The sequence below is a fragment of the Scyliorhinus canicula genome, chromosome 25 (genome assembly GCF_902713615.1).
Source record: "Scyliorhinus canicula chromosome 25, sScyCan1.1, whole genome shotgun sequence".
In the NCBI taxonomy this organism is placed as follows: domain Eukaryota; kingdom Metazoa; phylum Chordata; class Chondrichthyes; order Carcharhiniformes; family Scyliorhinidae; genus Scyliorhinus; species Scyliorhinus canicula.
The window spans coordinates 9155417-9173393 of record NC_052170.1 but is presented as its reverse complement, the minus strand read 5'-3'; the positions used below and the strand labels follow the sequence as shown (position 1 = coordinate 9173393).

The following is a 17977-nucleotide window of genomic DNA, read 5'->3' as shown; positions in this document are numbered from 1 at the left end:
TGCAGTCACCTTCCGCGGCCATCAAGTGGGACTCGAACCAGAAACTTCTGGTTCAGACGTGGGGCGCTACCCACTGTGCCACAAGGCCTCAATGCACAACACTACCAACTTGCAATTGGATTAAAGTAAAGTAATCTTTATTGTCACAAGTAGGCTTACATTAACACTGCAATGAAGTTACTGTGAAAAGCCTCTAGTCGCCACATTCTGGCACCTGTTCGGATACACTGAGGGAGAATTCAGAATGTCCAAATTGCCTAAAAGCACGTCTTCAGAGCTTGTGGGAGGAGACCGGAGCACCCGGAGGAAATCCACGCAGTCACGGGGAGAATGTGCAGACTCCACACAGGCAGTGGCCCAAGCCGGGAATCGAACCTGGGGCCCTGGAGCTGTGAAGCAACGGTGCTAATCACTGTGCTACCATGCTGCCTGCTAGTGTAAACAATAGCTAAATTCAACAATCGGTTACCTGGCAATCCACGTCGCTATAGCTGTCGCTATGCAGTGATTCACAAGGGTCTCTGGTCAAAAGCTGGAGGAAAAGACAAAATGATGATCAATAACAGTGAAGTGATGGATGGTAGCAGGAAATATAAAGTTTGCGGTAACGAGAAAGATGCGCACTGGGAAGTGAGCAAGAGTTTTATAATCAGTAGTAGAGCTACAAAGATAAAATTGGATACTTTTTAATTGCCTTTAGAAAATACCCAATGTTCAGTTGCACAGGGGCAGAAAGAACCCACCAACAGAGGGACACCGCTATGAAACAGGAGAATGGGTATTAACGTGGCCATTAAAGAAATCGGACATAGGAGGATTACTAAAATCACACAAATATAAACACCTTCTGTTCATCACTTCTATTAAATATAGGGTTCCTATTTAGAGGGCAAAAATGCTATCATTCAAACCAAGTGTCAACTTAGGGTTAGGATCCCGGAGGAGAACCCAATTTGTAAAATTGTGAGGCAATGTTACTGCACCACAAAAGTGTTAACACTGACCAATAGGTATCTTTTACGTTAAAACAAGCTAAATTAAACACAGAATAGAAATCACCAAGTTCACAACAGAGAAATAGCTTTACCGTTACAGGTTCTTTAGTAAAAGGAGAAAATTTAACTTACTTTTTTTATAAAAAAATATATATTTTCATTGGTTTTACATTGATACATTGCGCCCTTCTTCAGGGCATCCCACTATACTACAGAAGACATTCAATAAATAAAGTGGGTATATAAGGAGAAAAAAAGGAAACAGAATTATACAACAAATGAATAAGTATACTCTCAAATGTAATCCATGTACAGGTGTGGGGGTCCCTATTTTTGTGCACCTGGTGGTCAGTTGCTGCAACAACTATATTTTAGTTACGTACCTGCTGCCTCCTGGTACTAGAACATACCTGGGGGAAGGGGATGCTTTTGGCATCCGCCTTGGCATTGCTGTTGCGGGTGTCCCCACTGCTTTTCCCTACTAGCTCCCACCTTGCCCTGTATTTTGTTTGATGTCCTCCACCATTCCCCCCTCCCATCATGGCCGCCCCTCCTGCCTAACCCCCTCCCCCTCCCCCTCCTTTCCTCTCTCTTAGTTGCCCGTCTTGTTTCTCTCCCTCCTCCCCCCTTTTACTTATTCGTATTGACTGACGGTCACAAACACGTCTTGGAACAGGCTGCTGAATACCAAAGCACTTCACCTGCAAGATCAGTGGTTACCTCACTGTTACGACCCCTTAATCGCAGCTTTGAAATTAAAAAATGAAAATCGCTTATTGTCACATGTAGGCTTCAAATGAAGTTACTGTGAAAAGCCCCTAGTCGCCACATTCCGGCACCTGTTCGGGGAGGCTGGTAGGGGAATTGAACTGTGCTGCTGGCCTGCCTTGGTCTGCTTTAAAAGCCAGCTCTTTAGCCCTGTGCTAAACCAGCCCCTAGCAGACTGTGTGCATCTTAACCCAGGTTTTAAAAACATCATTGCAAAAAATATGTAAAATGACAATTACTTGCATTCAACACATTAGCTCTTGCCTCAAGATGTCTAAAGATCGTGGATTCGAACCCCACTCAAGGACGTGAACACTCAAAATGGTTAACACTTAAACCTAGTGCTAAACTGTTGGGACAGACTGTCCTTTGGAGTAAGCCATGAAAACAGGAATCCCGTCTGCTTGGGCCGGGTGGAAACAAAAGACCTATGGCACTATTCGCAGACTATTCTCTTGCAGCCTGACCAAGAGTCACCCTTCAAGCAACCCAAAAGGAAAAATAGAATTACTGACTATTTTCTCAGTATTTGACAGAATCTGCTGTGCACATTTGGCTGCTGCATTTCTGTGCAAAGCAGCTGTGAGCACTTACAAGTGTCAGTGGGATTTCCACACAACAGCGCTTTTTAAAGATCAATTCTTTCTTTCATGACTTCTATTCCCACCACCAGCTTAGTGTTATATTGGTTTATTTATTTCCCATAATTTATTTATATCTAAAAGAGGGGTTTAAACATTCATCGCTCGACATAAACATTTTAAAAAGGGCTTGAAATTAAGTGAGCCACTGAACCAAAATTTGTCCAAATTCTTGAAATTATAATTTAATTATTCAGAATGTTCATGTTTTGCAAGTAATTGTATTTTAAATGAATTACCAATATATTAAAAGCACCAGACAGAAAAACAAAACTAATTAAAAGCATAGAAGCTGACTAAATTAAGTCTTCCTAACAAAAAGGACCAGGCAGAAAACCAAAAATAATTAAAAGCATAGAAGCTTACTAAATCGAGTCTTACTGACAAAATTAAATTATTTTTCCAGTAAGAAGCAGCAGTTTCTGCTTTCTCCAGCGTTATGCCATAAAAATGTTAGTAAATGTTCAAATTGGTATTGTTGCATCAGTAGATTTTGATTGAAAATCACAATTGCTGGTTTTAATCTGAATAACCATGAAGGTTTGGACTGAGAATTCAAGCTGTAATGGAGATTAAGGGCTCAGATAAGAAGCTCAACAGACCTGGCGGGGGAGGGATAATAAAACATACATTCGTACCCCATTGTCCCAAGGTGGGACATGCTGGTGCCCTGAAACTTTTTTTAAAATTCCAATTAAAGGGGCAATTTAGCGATGCCAGTCCACCTACCCGGCACATCTTTGGGTCGTGGGGGCGAGATCCACGCAGACACGGGGAGAATGTGCAAACTCCACAAGGACAGCGACCCAGAGCCGGGATCGAACACAGGTCTTCAGCGCCGTGAGGCAGCAGTGCTAACCTCTACCCCACCGTGCTGCCCTAGGTGCTCTGAAACCTGACACACGCATTGTTTTATCCGAGATTGACTGTGAAGCCAAACATCTGCTATATTCTCACTCCCTGTCTGTACATTTTCAGTGTAAATGGCTCAGCGGAGCGTCAAACAGGGAGACGGCAGCTTCAAAGGAGCTACATTCAGCTTACCTCCTGGATGGCCGTCATGACAACGTGTTGAACAGACTCCTCCAGCGTCATGATACGCTGGATGTATTCTGAAAGGGGAAAAAGTGCTTCAGTTGTCGTACAGTATCACATTCATCGTGTTAAAAGAAAAATGCAGTAATCTCAGGGGCCAGAAGTTGCATTGAGAACTTTCAGAAGCAACCTGAGCTAGCCAGTGCTGCGTTACAGCATAAAAGTCCCTCTTCTCAAGGGCAGATTTCTAATTCCAGCCTGCAGTGCCATTTGAACCCGGTACTCTCCCTCTGCTGAATTTTGCCAATGAGCAGCTGGGTTGTTTAATGGAATGCCACTTGCCAACGCAGCATTCCATTTGTGGGCCGGGTTAGAGGCAGAAAGAGAAAGGATTTTACAAATGAAAGACAACTGGCTTAATAACAGATATGGAAAGATCCATGTCCTAGAAAGTACCACAGGCCTTCAGGGAACAATTTTTAGAATTTCTTGCCTTTTTTTTGAACTAAAGTGCAACATCCTGGAGCAGCTTTTTAAAAAAATTGGTTTATGGGATGTGACATCGCTGGTTAGGCCAGCATTTATTGCCCATCCGTAGCTGCCCTTCAGAAGGTGGTGGTGAGCTGCCTTCTTGAACCGCTGCAGTCCTCGAGGTGTAGGTACACCCACTGTGCTGTTAGGGAGGGAGTTCCAGGATGTTGCCCCAGTGACAGTTGAAGAATGGCCGATATATTTCCAAGTCAGGGTGGTGAGTGACTTGGAGGGGAACCTCCAGGTGGTGGGGTCCCCATGTACGTGCTGCTCTTGTCCTTCTAGATGGCAGTGGTTGTGGGTTTGGAAGGTGCTGTCTAAGGAGCCTTGGTGAGTTACTGCTGTGCATCTTGTAGATGGTGCACACGGCTGCCATTGTTTGTCAGTGGTGGAAGGTTTGAATGTTTGTGGAAGGGAGAGCAATCAAGGGGCTGCTATGTTCTGGATGGTGTTGAGCTTCCTGAGAGTGTTTTTGGAGCTGTACTCATCCAGGCAAGTGGAGAGTATTCCATTACACTCCTGACTTGTGCCTTATAGATGGTGGACTCCCAGGATGTTGATTGTGGGGGATTCAGCGATGGTAATGCCATTGAATGTCAAGGGGCGGTGGTTAGATCCTGTCTTGATGGTCATTATCTGGCACATGTGTGGCATGAATGCCATTTGTCAGCCCAAGCCTGGATATTGTCCAGATCTTGCTGCATTTGGACACGGACAAGGGGTGGCATGGTAGCACAGTAGTTAGCACTGTGGTAGCACAATGCCAGGGAACTGGATTCGACTCCTGGCTTGTGTCACTGTCTGTGCGGAGTCTGCATGCTCTCCCAGTGTCTGCGTGGGTTTCATCCGCGTGCTCCGGTTTCCTCCCACAGTCAAACATGTGCAGGTTAGGTGGATTGGCCATGCTAAATTGCACTTAGTGTCCAATAAAAGGTTAGGGCGGGGTTACTGGGTTATGGGGATAGGATGGAGGTGTGGGCTTAAGTAGGGTGTTCTTTCCAAGGGCCTGTGCAGACTCTATAGGCAGAATGGCCTCCTTCTACACTGTAAATTCTGTGATTCATTATCTGAGGAGTCGTGAATGGTGCTGAACATTGTCCAGTCATCCGCAAACATACCCACTCATGATGGAAGGGAGGTCATTGATGAAGCAGTTGAAGATGGTTTGGCCTAAGACACTACCCTGAGGGGCCCCTGCAGTGATGTCCTGAAGCTGAGATGATTGATGTCCAGCCACCGCAACCATTTTCCTTTGTGCCAGGTACGACTCCAACCAGTGGAGAGTTTTCCCCTGATTCCCTTCGACTCCAGTTTAGCGAGAGCTCTTTGAAATCATACTCGGTCAAATGCTGCCTTCATGCCAAGAGCAGTCACTCTCACCTCAGACATTCAGTTCTTTTGTACAAGTTTGAACCAAGGCTGTAATGAGGTCAGGAGCTGAGTGACCCTGGCAGAACCCAAACTGAGCATCCGTGAGCAGGTTATTGCTGAGTAAGTGCCACTTAATAGCACTGTTGATGACTCCTTCCATCACTTTGCTGATGATGAAGAGTAGACCGATAGGGCATTAATTGGCTGGGTTGGATTTGTCCTGTTTCATGTGTACAGGACACACCTGGGCATTTTCCACATTGCTGGGTAGATGCCAGTGTTGCAGCTGTACTGGAACAGCTTGGCTAGGGGTACGGCATGTTCTGGAGCACAAGTCTTCTGTACTATTGCTGGAACGTTGTCAGAGCCCATAGCCTTTGCAGTATCCAATGCCTTTGGCTGTTTCTTGATATCACGAGGAGCAAATCGTATTGGCTGAAGATTGACATCTGTGGTGCTGGGGACTTCTGGAGGAGACCCAGATGGATCATCCACTCGGCACTTCTGGTTGAAGATTGTTGCGATTGCCTCAGTCTTGTCTTTTGCACATAGGTGCTGGGCTCCTCCATCACCGAGGATGGAGATATTTGTGGAGCATCCTCCTCCAGCGAGTTGTTCAATTGTTGACCACCATTCATGGATGGACGTGGCAGGACTGCAGAGCTTAGATCTTATACATTTGTTGTGGTCTCGCTCATCCTTTCCCCATCGCCCAAAATTAAGGTTCAAATTCCTTAGAAGTTCTATTAATGACATTTTTGTGCACTTTTTTTGAGTCTTTAGCAAACAGTTGCTGTTTAATGTAAAAACGTTTTAATCATAGAATCCTTACTGTGCAAGAGGCCATTCGGTCCATCAGGTCTGCACCGACCTCCGAAAGAGCACCCCACCCCCATTGTGACAGTATCAACCATTCCCAGGTCATGTAAGGTGTGACTCAATGCAGCATGGCGCTCTACGCTATCCCACTCCCTGATGCTTTTGCAATGGTGGCATTTTCTTTTTCAGTTGATTGTCACAGGGCTAACCCTTGGTGTCCGATGGCCAGTTCTGCACTTATTCACAAGTGGACTGACACTACCCGAGTCTAAATCATCAGTACACTCTTGTGGGGAGATGGTGGCATAGTGGTAACGCCACTGGACCAGTAATATAGAAATCCAGGCTAATGCTCTGAGGACATGGGTTCAAAACCCACCAAGGCAGGCTGGTGGAATGCAACTTCAAATAATTTAAAGCTCATCTCAGTAATGGTGACCATCGATTGTCATAACAACCCACCTGGTTCACCAATGTTCCTTTAGGGGAGCAAATCTGCCGTCCTTACCCAGCCAAGCCGACATGTGCCTCCAGACCTACACCAATGTGATTGCCTTTTAACAGCAAGCCACTCAGTCCAAGGGCAATTGGGGATGGACAATAAATGTTCTGACTTGCCCACATCTCATGAAATTAAAACAAACTCTACATGACCAAGGTTGCCTGAACAGACTTTCGTCCTGCACCCCTCTGGGATGTACTGGAAGCCAGATGGCATTCAAGGGCAGCATTCAATGATCCGCTGCAGCCTCCCCTTCCTCAATTTTTAACGTTGCACAGCAGCAAGTGAGGACATACAGCACGGCCCACTATTAACAGCCGGCACCTTACCTTGTTTCTTCTCACAACTGACGGCGCAGCCAAGCACCAGCTGCAGCAATCGGCCGAGCTCTGCTGCATCGGAGTGTTCTCCTATCAGGTTAACCTCGGGCAGACTGTACTCTGAAATCTGGTGACCTAGAACCTGAAGGGGGGACGGCGGGGGGAAATAATAAATCGGATTAAGGTTAACCTGAAGCACTCATTAATAATTCTCCACTTTCAGCACACCAGACGCTGCCAAAACTTAAAATGTAACATTTAAAAACTTAAAATGGTTTTTTTCTTAAACCATTTTTTGCACCTAATCTATCCTGCCAATGCAGAGCGGCCAGTCTATTCCAATTTTCTTTTATATTTTCACCATTCTTCGTTTCTTGCCCAAAAGGTCTGATGGGGGTAATTGTACACAGACTCGAGTTCACCTTTGCACCATTAGTTTTTAAAGACCTTAAGAGTAAGGATTGGTTAATATCATAATCAGAAGGCTGTTTTAATACATTCTCCAGAGGTCACTGGACAGTAAATCCGGAACCCTTGAATGGTTTATCTTTCCTGGCTTGGGGACAATAAAGTCAAATGTAAATGTTAGGGCCTTATATGAAGTTAGCAAAATCCAGCAAAAAGCAGACTGTGAATCTCAGACCTTCGGGTCTGTATGCATTGGAGCACCACCCTTACTGACCCGGCCATTAAGTAGAGCGCTATACTCCTGTTCAGCCTGCTATTATTGGGAAGGAGCTTATCCTTTCCCCAAGTGCTGTATATCATGAAGCGCATCACCTCCATACTCCCAGATCGCCTTGACCCACTTCAATTCGCATACCGTCGCAACCGGTCCACATCAGACGCCATTTCCCTGGCCCTACACTAATCCCTAGAGCATCTCGAAAACAAGGTCTCCTACATCAGACTCCTATTTATTGACTACAGCTCCGCCTTCAACACCATAATCCCAGCCAAGCTCATATCAAAGCTCCAAAACCTACGACTTGGCTCTCCACTCTGCAACTGGATCCTTGACTTTCTGACCAACAGACCATAATCAGTAAGAATGAACACCAACACCTCCTCCACAATAGTCCTCAATACCGGTGCCCCGCAAGGCTGCGTACTTAGCCCCCTACTCTACTCCCTGTACACACACGACTGCGTGGCAAAACTTGGTTCCAACTCCATCTACAAGTTTGCTGACGATACGACCATAGTGGGCCGGATCTCAAATAACGACGAGTCCGAATACAGGAGGGAAATAGAGAACCTAGTGGAGTGGTGTAACGACAACAATCTCTCCCCTCAATGCCAGCAAAACTAAAGAGCTGGTCATCGACTTCAGGAAGCAAAGTACTGTACACACCCCTGTCAGCATCAACGGGGCCAGGGTGGAGATGGTTAGCAGTTTCAAATTCCTAGGGGTGCACATCACCAAAAATCTGTCCTGGTCCACTCACGTCGACGCTATCACCAAGAAAGCACAACAGCGCCTATACTTCCTCAGGAAACTAAGGAAATTCGGCATGTCCACATTAACCCGTACCAACTTTTACAGATGCACTATAGAAAGCATTCTATCGGGTTGCATCACAGCCTGGTATGGCAACTGCTCGGCCCAGGACCGCAAGGAACTTCAGAGAGTCGTGAATACCGCCCAGTCCATCACACGAACCTGCCTCCCATTCATGGACTCCATCTACACCTCCTGCCAGGGGAAAGCGGGCAGCATAATCAAGGATCCCTCCCACCCGGCTTACGCACTTTTCCAACTACTTCCATCGGGCAATGTATAAATCACCAGACAATCTGTTCTCAAGCGATACCGGTTGACGGAAACGTATTGGTCAGAAAATCCAAGAGAACCCCTCACTCTTTGAATAACTGGCATGAAATTTTTCAGACTCACCAGAGAAGATAGGCCTCGCACATCCAACAGCAATGGCAGATCGGCTGACATTGTGCGCCAATTGTGGACTCAACACAGAGTGGCTTCCAACTCAGGGGTGAGTGCTGCCAACTGAATTAAGGTGATCGAGCCTACTGACAATACATAGAACATAGAGTGCAGAAGGAGGCCATTCTGCCCATCGAGTCTGTACCAATCCACTTAAGCCCACACTTCCACCCTATCCCCTTAACCCAATAATCCCATCAAACATTTTTTTTTGGTCACTAAGGGAAATTTAGCATGGCCAATCCACCCAACCTGCATGTCTTTGGTCTGCACCCGGAGGAAACCCACGCAGACAACGTACAGACTCCGCACAGTGACCCAGCGGGGACTCGAACCTGGGACCCTGGGGCTGTGAAGCCACAGTGCTATCCACTTGTGCTGCCGTGCTGCTCCTGACAATGTTCCCTTACAGACTGACCTGCCTTCTCAAAAGTGGCGGTGGTGCTAAGGGATGGAAGAAAGGGAGCCGAGGCAACTTGTAGCCCTTTGTACCACCCAACTGACTTTCCATAATCATAATGCAGCACTTTAAGACAATTTTTCATGAATTAAAAATAAAAAAAATTTAAAATTCTGGATGTGTGCCTGTATTTGATATGGTGAGCATTATATGACCGTTGCATAGTCTGAGGAGCTTGGGAGATGAGCGACTGCGATTGATAAATTTAATAATACAGGCAGAAATATTAACATGGGTGGAGATGACCCCCATCGTAATCTTTGCTGGAAAATTTTCATGAAAGCCCCCAGAGCAACAATGCCACAGGAAAGTCCTTACATGCAAACCCCTCCGTCTAAACCTCCTTTTGCCTAAACAACTACAAGCAATGCTCTCACAGTCATTGCCAATGGAGCTGGCAAGATTACGAAATATACCAACTTTACACACTGAAAGGCACAGTAATGTAATTTGCTGCATAGGACACCGTGAAAACGCAATTAGAATGAAGATGGAAAAAACTCTACCACAAAAGCCACAATGGTCTGAATTTAAACACCAAATTTTAAAATAAATGCCTTATTGTATCCGATTGCCTAGAAAACAAAAAATATATATTAACTGCCTCTAAATCACTGTCACATGCTGAAGAGAAGCACATGCACTGCAAATTGATATTATTTCTCAATAGATGATACACACATTTAGAGGCAAACCACAGAACACTACACCATTCACTGTACTTGCCAATGAAAAATGGCATAAAGCAGTTCTACCGTAACTTTACTGAGTTTTTTTTAAAATTTAGAGGACCCAATTCTTTTTTTTTCAATTAAGGGGCAATTTAGCGTGGCCAATCCACCGATCCTGCACATCTTTTGGGTTGTGGGGGCGAAACCCACGCAAACACGGGGAGACTGTGCAAACTCCACATGGACAGTGACCCAGAGCCGGGACTGAACCTGGGACCTCGGCGCCGTGAGGCAGCAGGGCTAACCCACTGCGCAACTTTACGGAGTTTTAAAGGTCCTGAAACATGTTCAGCATTATTACCACACTTAGTGTATCGAAGAGGCACAGCTATGGTTTATGGCCAGGTGTGGCAACATTGCAAATTTCAGACTGCTGAGATATAAGCCAGTGCACCGCAGGTTTAGCAATACTTACGTCGTGATAATATTCCAACATGCTCTGAAGGATTTTCTTCAGGTTGCTCACCTATGTGACAAGAGATTTTTAAACAGTCAGAATCTCTCCGGCAAGCACAAAGGAAGGGAATGCTCAGGAATTCGGTTCATCGCAAACTTAAAAAAAAACCATTACAGTTCAAACAGCAACTACAGCTCAACCAGGATGTGAAAAATCCACTTTAGCTTGCGCTTTCCTATGTAATTTAAAGCTTGTTCACATGCACTCACACTAGTGTGATAAGCTTTTAACACAAACAGGAAATTTAGAGATGGCAACATAGCAGCATAATTAGTATTTTACCCTCTTGTCTATTAGCCAGCAAGTTATTTTGGGTATTAAGCAAGAAAATCACTATTTAACACTGAATTTTCTCTTTGTAACTCCATTATTAGAGGAAATGTTTACTCAGATACTACACAGGATTTAGGTTTGGTTCGTTAGTAATTGATATATTTTTAAAAACAAGGTTCAAAGTTTGCATGTTATTTCAACAGTAGGCAAAAGGCCATTTGTACTTGCCCCTGCTGATAATCAAGCAGATTAGTCTCAATAACGAACTTCTTTTTTACAGCTATAAACACACACGTGAAGGACATCCTGCAGATTACTACAGTTGTAATACTTAACTCTGCTCTGGTTATTTAGTTTTATGCCCCAAAAATGGATTTAAAAAAGAGCTGCATGACGGACTTTAGCAAGCACAATCCAACAAATACACTTCAGGATACCGCACAAAATACTTGTACTGACTCAGCTCCCCAAAATTTAATTTTACAGTAGTACTTGCAGCTGTGCATTTAATGCCCGTAGATGTCAGTCTCAAAAGATGCCTCCAAAAATGGGGGTCGACTTGGATGCAGAGTATAATTTAAAAGTTCAAATTGAAACATTGAGGCTGACCTCTAATGAGAGTATATCAGGTTGTGGCTGAAAAGTGAGTGGGTCGGCTTGCACTCCCAAGTCTATGCAAAAACATGATTTTTGGGGCCGGAATAATGGGGTCGCCCGGTTGACTTATACACTGCGATTTAGTGTAGCCATTTGGCAAGGATAAAACTATCCCCTTTACTCTGTGAAGCTTTAGGATCCTGCTAGAAAATGGACTGATAAACATGGTTGGACCTCTTGAATGTTGCCCAGTCTTCATGCTTGGGCCTGGAGAGTGAATATTAGCAGAGCATTTAGCAGTGAGTGGCACAAGTCATGAGGAATCAATTGAAAGAGGAAACCAAGATTAAGTAGATTTACAGAAACTGAAGGTAGACATGGAACACGACTTGGATGAATGGCATTTTTTTGCAAATAGAAAATAGTCACCTGTGAGACAAAGTTAGAGAGAGAGAGAGCGAGTGGAGAGAAGAGGGAGGCCATTCGGCCCATCGACCCACATAAGCCCTCACTTCTATCCTAACTTAATAACCCCTCCTAACCTTTTTTGGACATGAAGGGCAATTTAGCATGGCCAATCCACCTAACCTGCATGTCTTTGGACTGTGGGAGGAAACTGGAGCACCCGGAGGAAACCCACGCAGACACAGGGAGACAGTGACCCAGCAAGGAATTGAACCTGGGACCTCGGTGCTGTGAAGCCACAGTGCTCGCCATTTGTGCGAGAGTGGGAGGAGAGAGGAGAGAGAGAGAAAGAGAGAGAGAGAGAGAGAGAGAGAGAGAGAGAGAGAGAGAGAGAGAGAGAGAGAGAGAGGGAGGGAGAGAGGGAGGAGAGGAGAGGGAGGAGAGAGAGGAGGGAGAGAGAGGGAGAGAGAGAGGGAGGGGGAGGAGAGGAGGAGGGAGAGAGAGAGGGGAGAGAGAGAGAGGGAGGAGAGAGAGAGGGGAGAGGGGGGGAGAGAGAGGGAGGGGAGAGAGAGAGAGGGAGGGGAGAGAGAGGAGGGGAGAGGAGGGAGGGGAGAGAGAGGGAAGGGAGAGAGAGGGAGGGTAGAGAGAGGGAGGGGAGAGAGAGAGGGAGGGGAGAGAGAGAGGGAGGGAGAGAGAGAGGAGGGAGAGAGAGAGGGAGGGAGAGAGAGAGGGGAGAGAGAGACGAGAGAAGAGAGGGAGGAGAGAGAGAGGGAGGAGAGAGAGAGAGAGAGAGAGAGAGAGAGAGTGAATAAAGGCTGTGAATGATAACCTTGACCATGTTACAACAAAGATTATTTCAAAATGCTGCACTTTTGTTGCAATCTGTTCAATGTAACAAAAAAAAAGCATTTCACTGGAGCCAAAATTCTCCGTCCTCGATTTGCAGTTCGGATTTTCCGGTGCAGCTGAAAGTGAACGGAGTTTTCACTTGTGACAGTCCCGCCATAGAACATAGAACAGTACAGCACAGAACAGGCCCTTCGGCCCTCGATGTTGTGCCGAGCAATGATCATCCTACTCAAACCCACGTATCCACCCTATACCCGTAACCCAACAACCCCCCCCTTAACCTTACATTTTAGGACACTACGGGCAATTTAGCACGGCCAATCTACCTAACCCGCACTTCTTTGGACTGTGGGAGGAAACCGGAGCACCCGGAGGAAACTCACGCACACACGGGGAGGACGTGCAGACTCCACACAGACAGTGACCCAGCCGGGAATCGAATGAGACTGGATAATCCCACCCGTGTTACTTGGGCACGATGAGAATCAAGTGATAGAGTGCAGAAGACGGAGTTGAGATAGAAGATCAGCCTTAACCGAATGGCCACTCCCACTCCAAATGTTCTGAACCCATCTCCGCGTGTAAATTCCAAAAAAAAGAAAAAAAATAGCGAGTAGGTGTGGGGACCCAGGATCTATTTCTCTTCTCTCTCCCAGGAACTGTACCGTTTCAGCTAACTCGCTGGAGGCTACGGCTGGAATCTTTAATGTTCAGCAGGTGCATTCATCCAGTGAACCAATCAGGAAGGATAACAGTTTCTTGTTAAAGGTTTCAAGGCCACCCTTGGATGCCAACATCAATACAAAGCGAGTCTCGTACAGCATGTGCTCAGAGTATGCAATGCCATCTCTCACTTAACTCTCAGCAGATGCACAGAACGGCCCATTGATCAATCCTTTGTTCCCAGCTCTCTTTGATCTTCCAGCAACTTTCTGAGTTACTAATACAGATCACAGTCCGGCAGATTGTCTGACTTTACACCAAACTGCATTTCCTCAGAATTGACCTGCTGCACAGCTGCAGCACTGTGCAGGCAGCTGGGATCCAAGGTGCTCTGAACAAGCTTCACAGTTGGTGAGCACGTACACAATGCAATAACAAATAAAGGACACAACTCCTTTGACCCTCTTCCCGGGATAAGTTACAGGCCACCAAGTCAGTACTGGCAAGTGAGGACACAGAAGTTCAGGGAGGATAATGGGCGTCTTTTCCTGCTCCCACCGTTACGGTTCTATGCTGAGCAAGGTTGGACTGATGTTCGAAGGCCTCCAGCACACTCATAGATTATCATAGAATTTACAGTGCAGAAGGAGGCCATTCGGCCCATCGAGTCTGCACCGGCTCTTGGAAAGAGCACCCTACCCAAGGTCAACACCTCCACCCTATCCCCATAACCCAGTAACCCCACCCAACACTAAGGGCAATTTTGGACACTATGGGCAATTTATCATGGCCAATCCACCTAACCCGCACATCTTTGGACTGTGGGAGGAAACCGGTGCACCCGGAGGAAACCCACGCACACACGGGGAGGATGTGCAGACTCCGCACAGACAGTGACCCAAGCCGGAATCGAACCTGGGACCCTGGAACTGTGAAGCATTTGTGCTATCCACAATGCTACCGTGCTGCCCGTATAGCTCACCAAATAGCTGCCTTCCTAGACAGAAGTTGTTTATTCTGAATGGGTGTCACGGTCAAGCTGGACCCCCTGCGACGTGAGCACCGCCCAGCAGATGACTCTAGATAACAATCTTAACGTGGAATCACAGTCGACTGTTTCTTTTGCTTGCTGAAAGGCTATTGCGACCTAGTGTCCCCATTTCAGCAGGGATCAAATCCGTTCTCTCCATCAGTAGAGAGCACCAGAATTTTGTTTCAAAGTTGTTTGGACTGCAAAATAATTTCTATACGGCACAGAATATTTTGGTTACTCTGAACCATTCCTTAACCATTCCACTAGCCTGCCCACAAAACCCCGCGCTGGTTTTGAGTTGACCTTTTCGGAAAGAGTAAAAACAATCGTGTTCTATCACTATACCTTTAGCCTCCAGTCACTGATGTCTTCCCTAATACGCCCTAGCCAGGCCTCATTAAACCAGGAAGGGTCACTGTGAAAGAAAGAAACAAAGAGAATAATTGAAAGTAGTTCCAGCCAGGAAACAATACAGAAACGTGGGTGAACCATATCGACAAAAGTCCAGAGTAGCAGATGACGTAGACCCACAAAATAGAGAACAAGTTGTGTTTCAGGTACTTGTAACGGCTTCAGTCTGCATATTCCACACCGGGAACAATAGCACAGTGGCCGTGTTACTGTGCTCGTAATCTAGAGGCCTGGATCAGTGCTCCAGAGACAGGGTTTTAAATCCACTATAGCAGTTGGGGAGTTTAAATTCAATTAAGCGAAAAGAAAATCTGTAAAAAAAAGTCAGTGTCAGCGATGGCGGCCATGAAACTACCAATTGTCGTTTAAAAACCATTCTAAATTTTATTAATTGAATTTAAATTCCACCAGCTGCCATGGAGGGGTTTAACGCACAGTTCTCAGAGCTTTAGCCCGGTCCTCTTGATTACTAACCAGCGACAAAAATTGAAAGTTACTGCTTTGTGTTGGCTCCACTTTTCAAATTGCCTCTGCGTTCACATTTTATATTGTGGCATAGACTCAGGGGTGAAAGCAGGAAACAGCTGGAGATCCTGCTGCTCATTTGTTCAAGTGGCTTAGGACATTCGCCATGTCAGAGGGAGAGGGGGAAAACAGGAACATTCTCTTGGATGGGAGCATTGAGTGTTTAGCCTACCTCCACTCCTATCAGAGCTGAATGACTGCCTCAAATGGTAGGCACCAGTGGCGGCAATCGGAACACCACCAGCTGAAAGTTCTCTTCCAAGCCACACACCACCCTGACTTGGAATTATATCGCCGCTCCTTCACTGTCGCTGGGTCAAACTCCTGGAACTCCCTCTCTCCCCAATAGCACCATGGGTGCATCATGGACTGCAGCGGTCACAAGATAGCAGCTTACCTCCACCTTCTCAAGGGCAGAGGAGGATGGACCTCTGGCCTAGCCAGAGACGCCCATGCCCGCTGAAAGGATAAGTTTGTCTTTCCCATTGGCAGCCCTCCAGAGACGGGAGAGAAACAATTTCATGATGTAGTGCAGTGTCTCAGAAATCATGGAAGAGGATCGGGTTTCTATTATAATACTGCCTCCAGTGACAAATTAATACAGTAAAAATCTTAAGTGCACATTTCCTGTCAACATTTTCCATTTTAACTTGCTGTGTGCATATTTAATGGTGGCGGACTGTCTAAAACCGCACTTGCCTGGCAGTGAAAGTATTGCAACATGGCAAGTTTACAGAGGTCACTTGCATTTCAAATGTAGAAATAGGAATTCATAATTTAGTTAACTTAACAGTATAAGGACACAATTATATCTCTACATACTTATTTCAATTAATCATTCTGCATTGCCAGAACACTATGGAAATGTTACTGCACATGTGTAAGGACGCACGAGATTCAATTGTTTCAAAGTCAAGAAGTCCGTTCAGATGCCACTCTTATAAAACCATTTTTAACATTACCTACACTTGGCTTACAACCTTTGAACCCATTTTCAAATAACTGCATAATCTTACATATTCGTCTTTATCCATCATTTAAATTCTTTCATGGCTAGGCAAGCATTTATTTCCTACCCCTAACTGCCCTCAAGAAGGTGAGGGTGAACCACCTTCTTGAACGGGTCATGAGAATGTAGGTACACCCACTGTGCTGTTAGGGAGGGAGTTCCAGGGTTTTGACCCAGCGACAGTGAAGGAACGGCCGATATATTTCCAAGTCGGGATGGCATGTAGCTTGGAGGGGAACCTTCAGGTTGGTGGGATTCCCAGGCACGTGCTGCTCTTGTCCTTGTAGGTTGTACAGGGAGCTGGGATGGAAAAGTGATGTTGACAGAGCCCTGGTGAGCTGCTGAAGTGAATCTTGTCAAAGGTTCACACTGCTGCCACTGTGTGTCGGTGGTGGACGTTGATGATGGTAGATGAGGTGCCAATCAAACAGGGCTGCTTTGTGCTGGATGGTGTCGAGCTTCTCGAGTTTTGCAGGAGCTGGATTCAGCCAGGCAAGTGAGGAGTATTCCATCACACTCACGACTTGCACTTATAATAATAATTTTTATTGTCACAAGTAGACTTGTGAGACTACTTGTGACAATAAAGATTATTTATTTTATTTTTTATTAACACTGCAATGAAGTTAGTGTGAAAATCCCTCAGTTGCCACATTCCGGTGCCTGTTCGGGTACACGGAGGGAGAATTCAGAATGTTCAAATTACCTAACAAGTCTTTCGGGACTTGTGGGAGGAAACCCACGCAGATAGGGGGAGAACGTGCAGACTCCAAACAGACAGACAGTGACCCAAGCCAGGAATTGAACCTGGGATCCTGGCACTGTGAGGCAACAGTGCTAACAACTGTGCTACCATGCCGCCCATGGTGGACAAATTCTGGTGAATCAGGAGGCAAGTTACTCCTTTCCCTGCTCTTGCAGCCAATCATAACCCCCCCCCAAGGTTGTTATTAGTGGGTGATTGAAGAACATTTCACATCAGCAACTCTCAATTCCAAATGTTAACTTTCAAATGCAAACAAACCTTCTTTTGCAACTTACATATGATTAAGGACCTGAGCGATTGCAACTCCGCTGGTCAGTTGCTGTTTGGTATTACAGGGCGATGGCACGTGAAATGTCTGGAGCTAAGAGGAGAAAGATACAAAATGTCAAAACCAAAGGCAAGACAACGGGAGGAAATACAGAAAGTCTAACCATTTGAATTCCAGACTCGCCGAACACTGCAAACTCTTGAGAGTTCAAACTGTACACTAGGACTTTGACTATAAAAACAGAGGCTGACATTCAAGTGCAGCAGAGGTGGCTGCAATTTTTCCCTTTCAACAGGAAGTCATCCAAAGGTTCTGTCTAGCAGGTTTCTGGTTTGGACTGTGAGACGTCAATGATTGTATAACACTGGGCGGAATTCTCCGCAAGGCCCGATGCCATCGTGAAAGTCGGAGAGGTACACGACGTCATTGGAGAGCGCTCCTGGCCCCTATTCTCTCCCCCGGGGGTGGGGCTAGGAGGGCCGTGCTGTAAATCTCAGCCGCGGGGCCTCTTCGCTGGCATCAAGTCCCGGCGTGCCTAATGACGTCAGCCGCGCATGGGCGGCAAGTTGACCGGCGCCAACCCGCGCATGCGCAGTTGTCGTC

At 46.0% G+C, this 17977-nt stretch overlaps 1 protein-coding gene across 3 annotated transcripts in view; it reads right to left on the bottom strand.

Moving 5' to 3' along the window:
• Positions 1–17977, bottom strand: part of LOC119957051 (protein Hook homolog 3-like) — a 61524-nt gene that overhangs the window by 37809 nt on the left and 5738 nt on the right. For all 3 annotated transcript variants that reach the window (XM_038784660.1, XM_038784657.1, XM_038784658.1), the window contains exons 2-7: positions 17382–17467; positions 14741–14810; positions 10534–10584; positions 6992–7124; positions 3449–3516; positions 470–532 (exon numbers count right to left, since the gene is read on the bottom strand). In XM_038784660.1, the coding sequence (XP_038640588.1) occupies positions 470–532; positions 3449–3516; positions 6992–7124; positions 10534–10584; positions 14741–14810; positions 17382–17467 (471 nt within the window). The remainder of the gene's footprint in view (positions 1–469; positions 533–3448; positions 3517–6991; positions 7125–10533; positions 10585–14740; positions 14811–17381; positions 17468–17977) is intronic.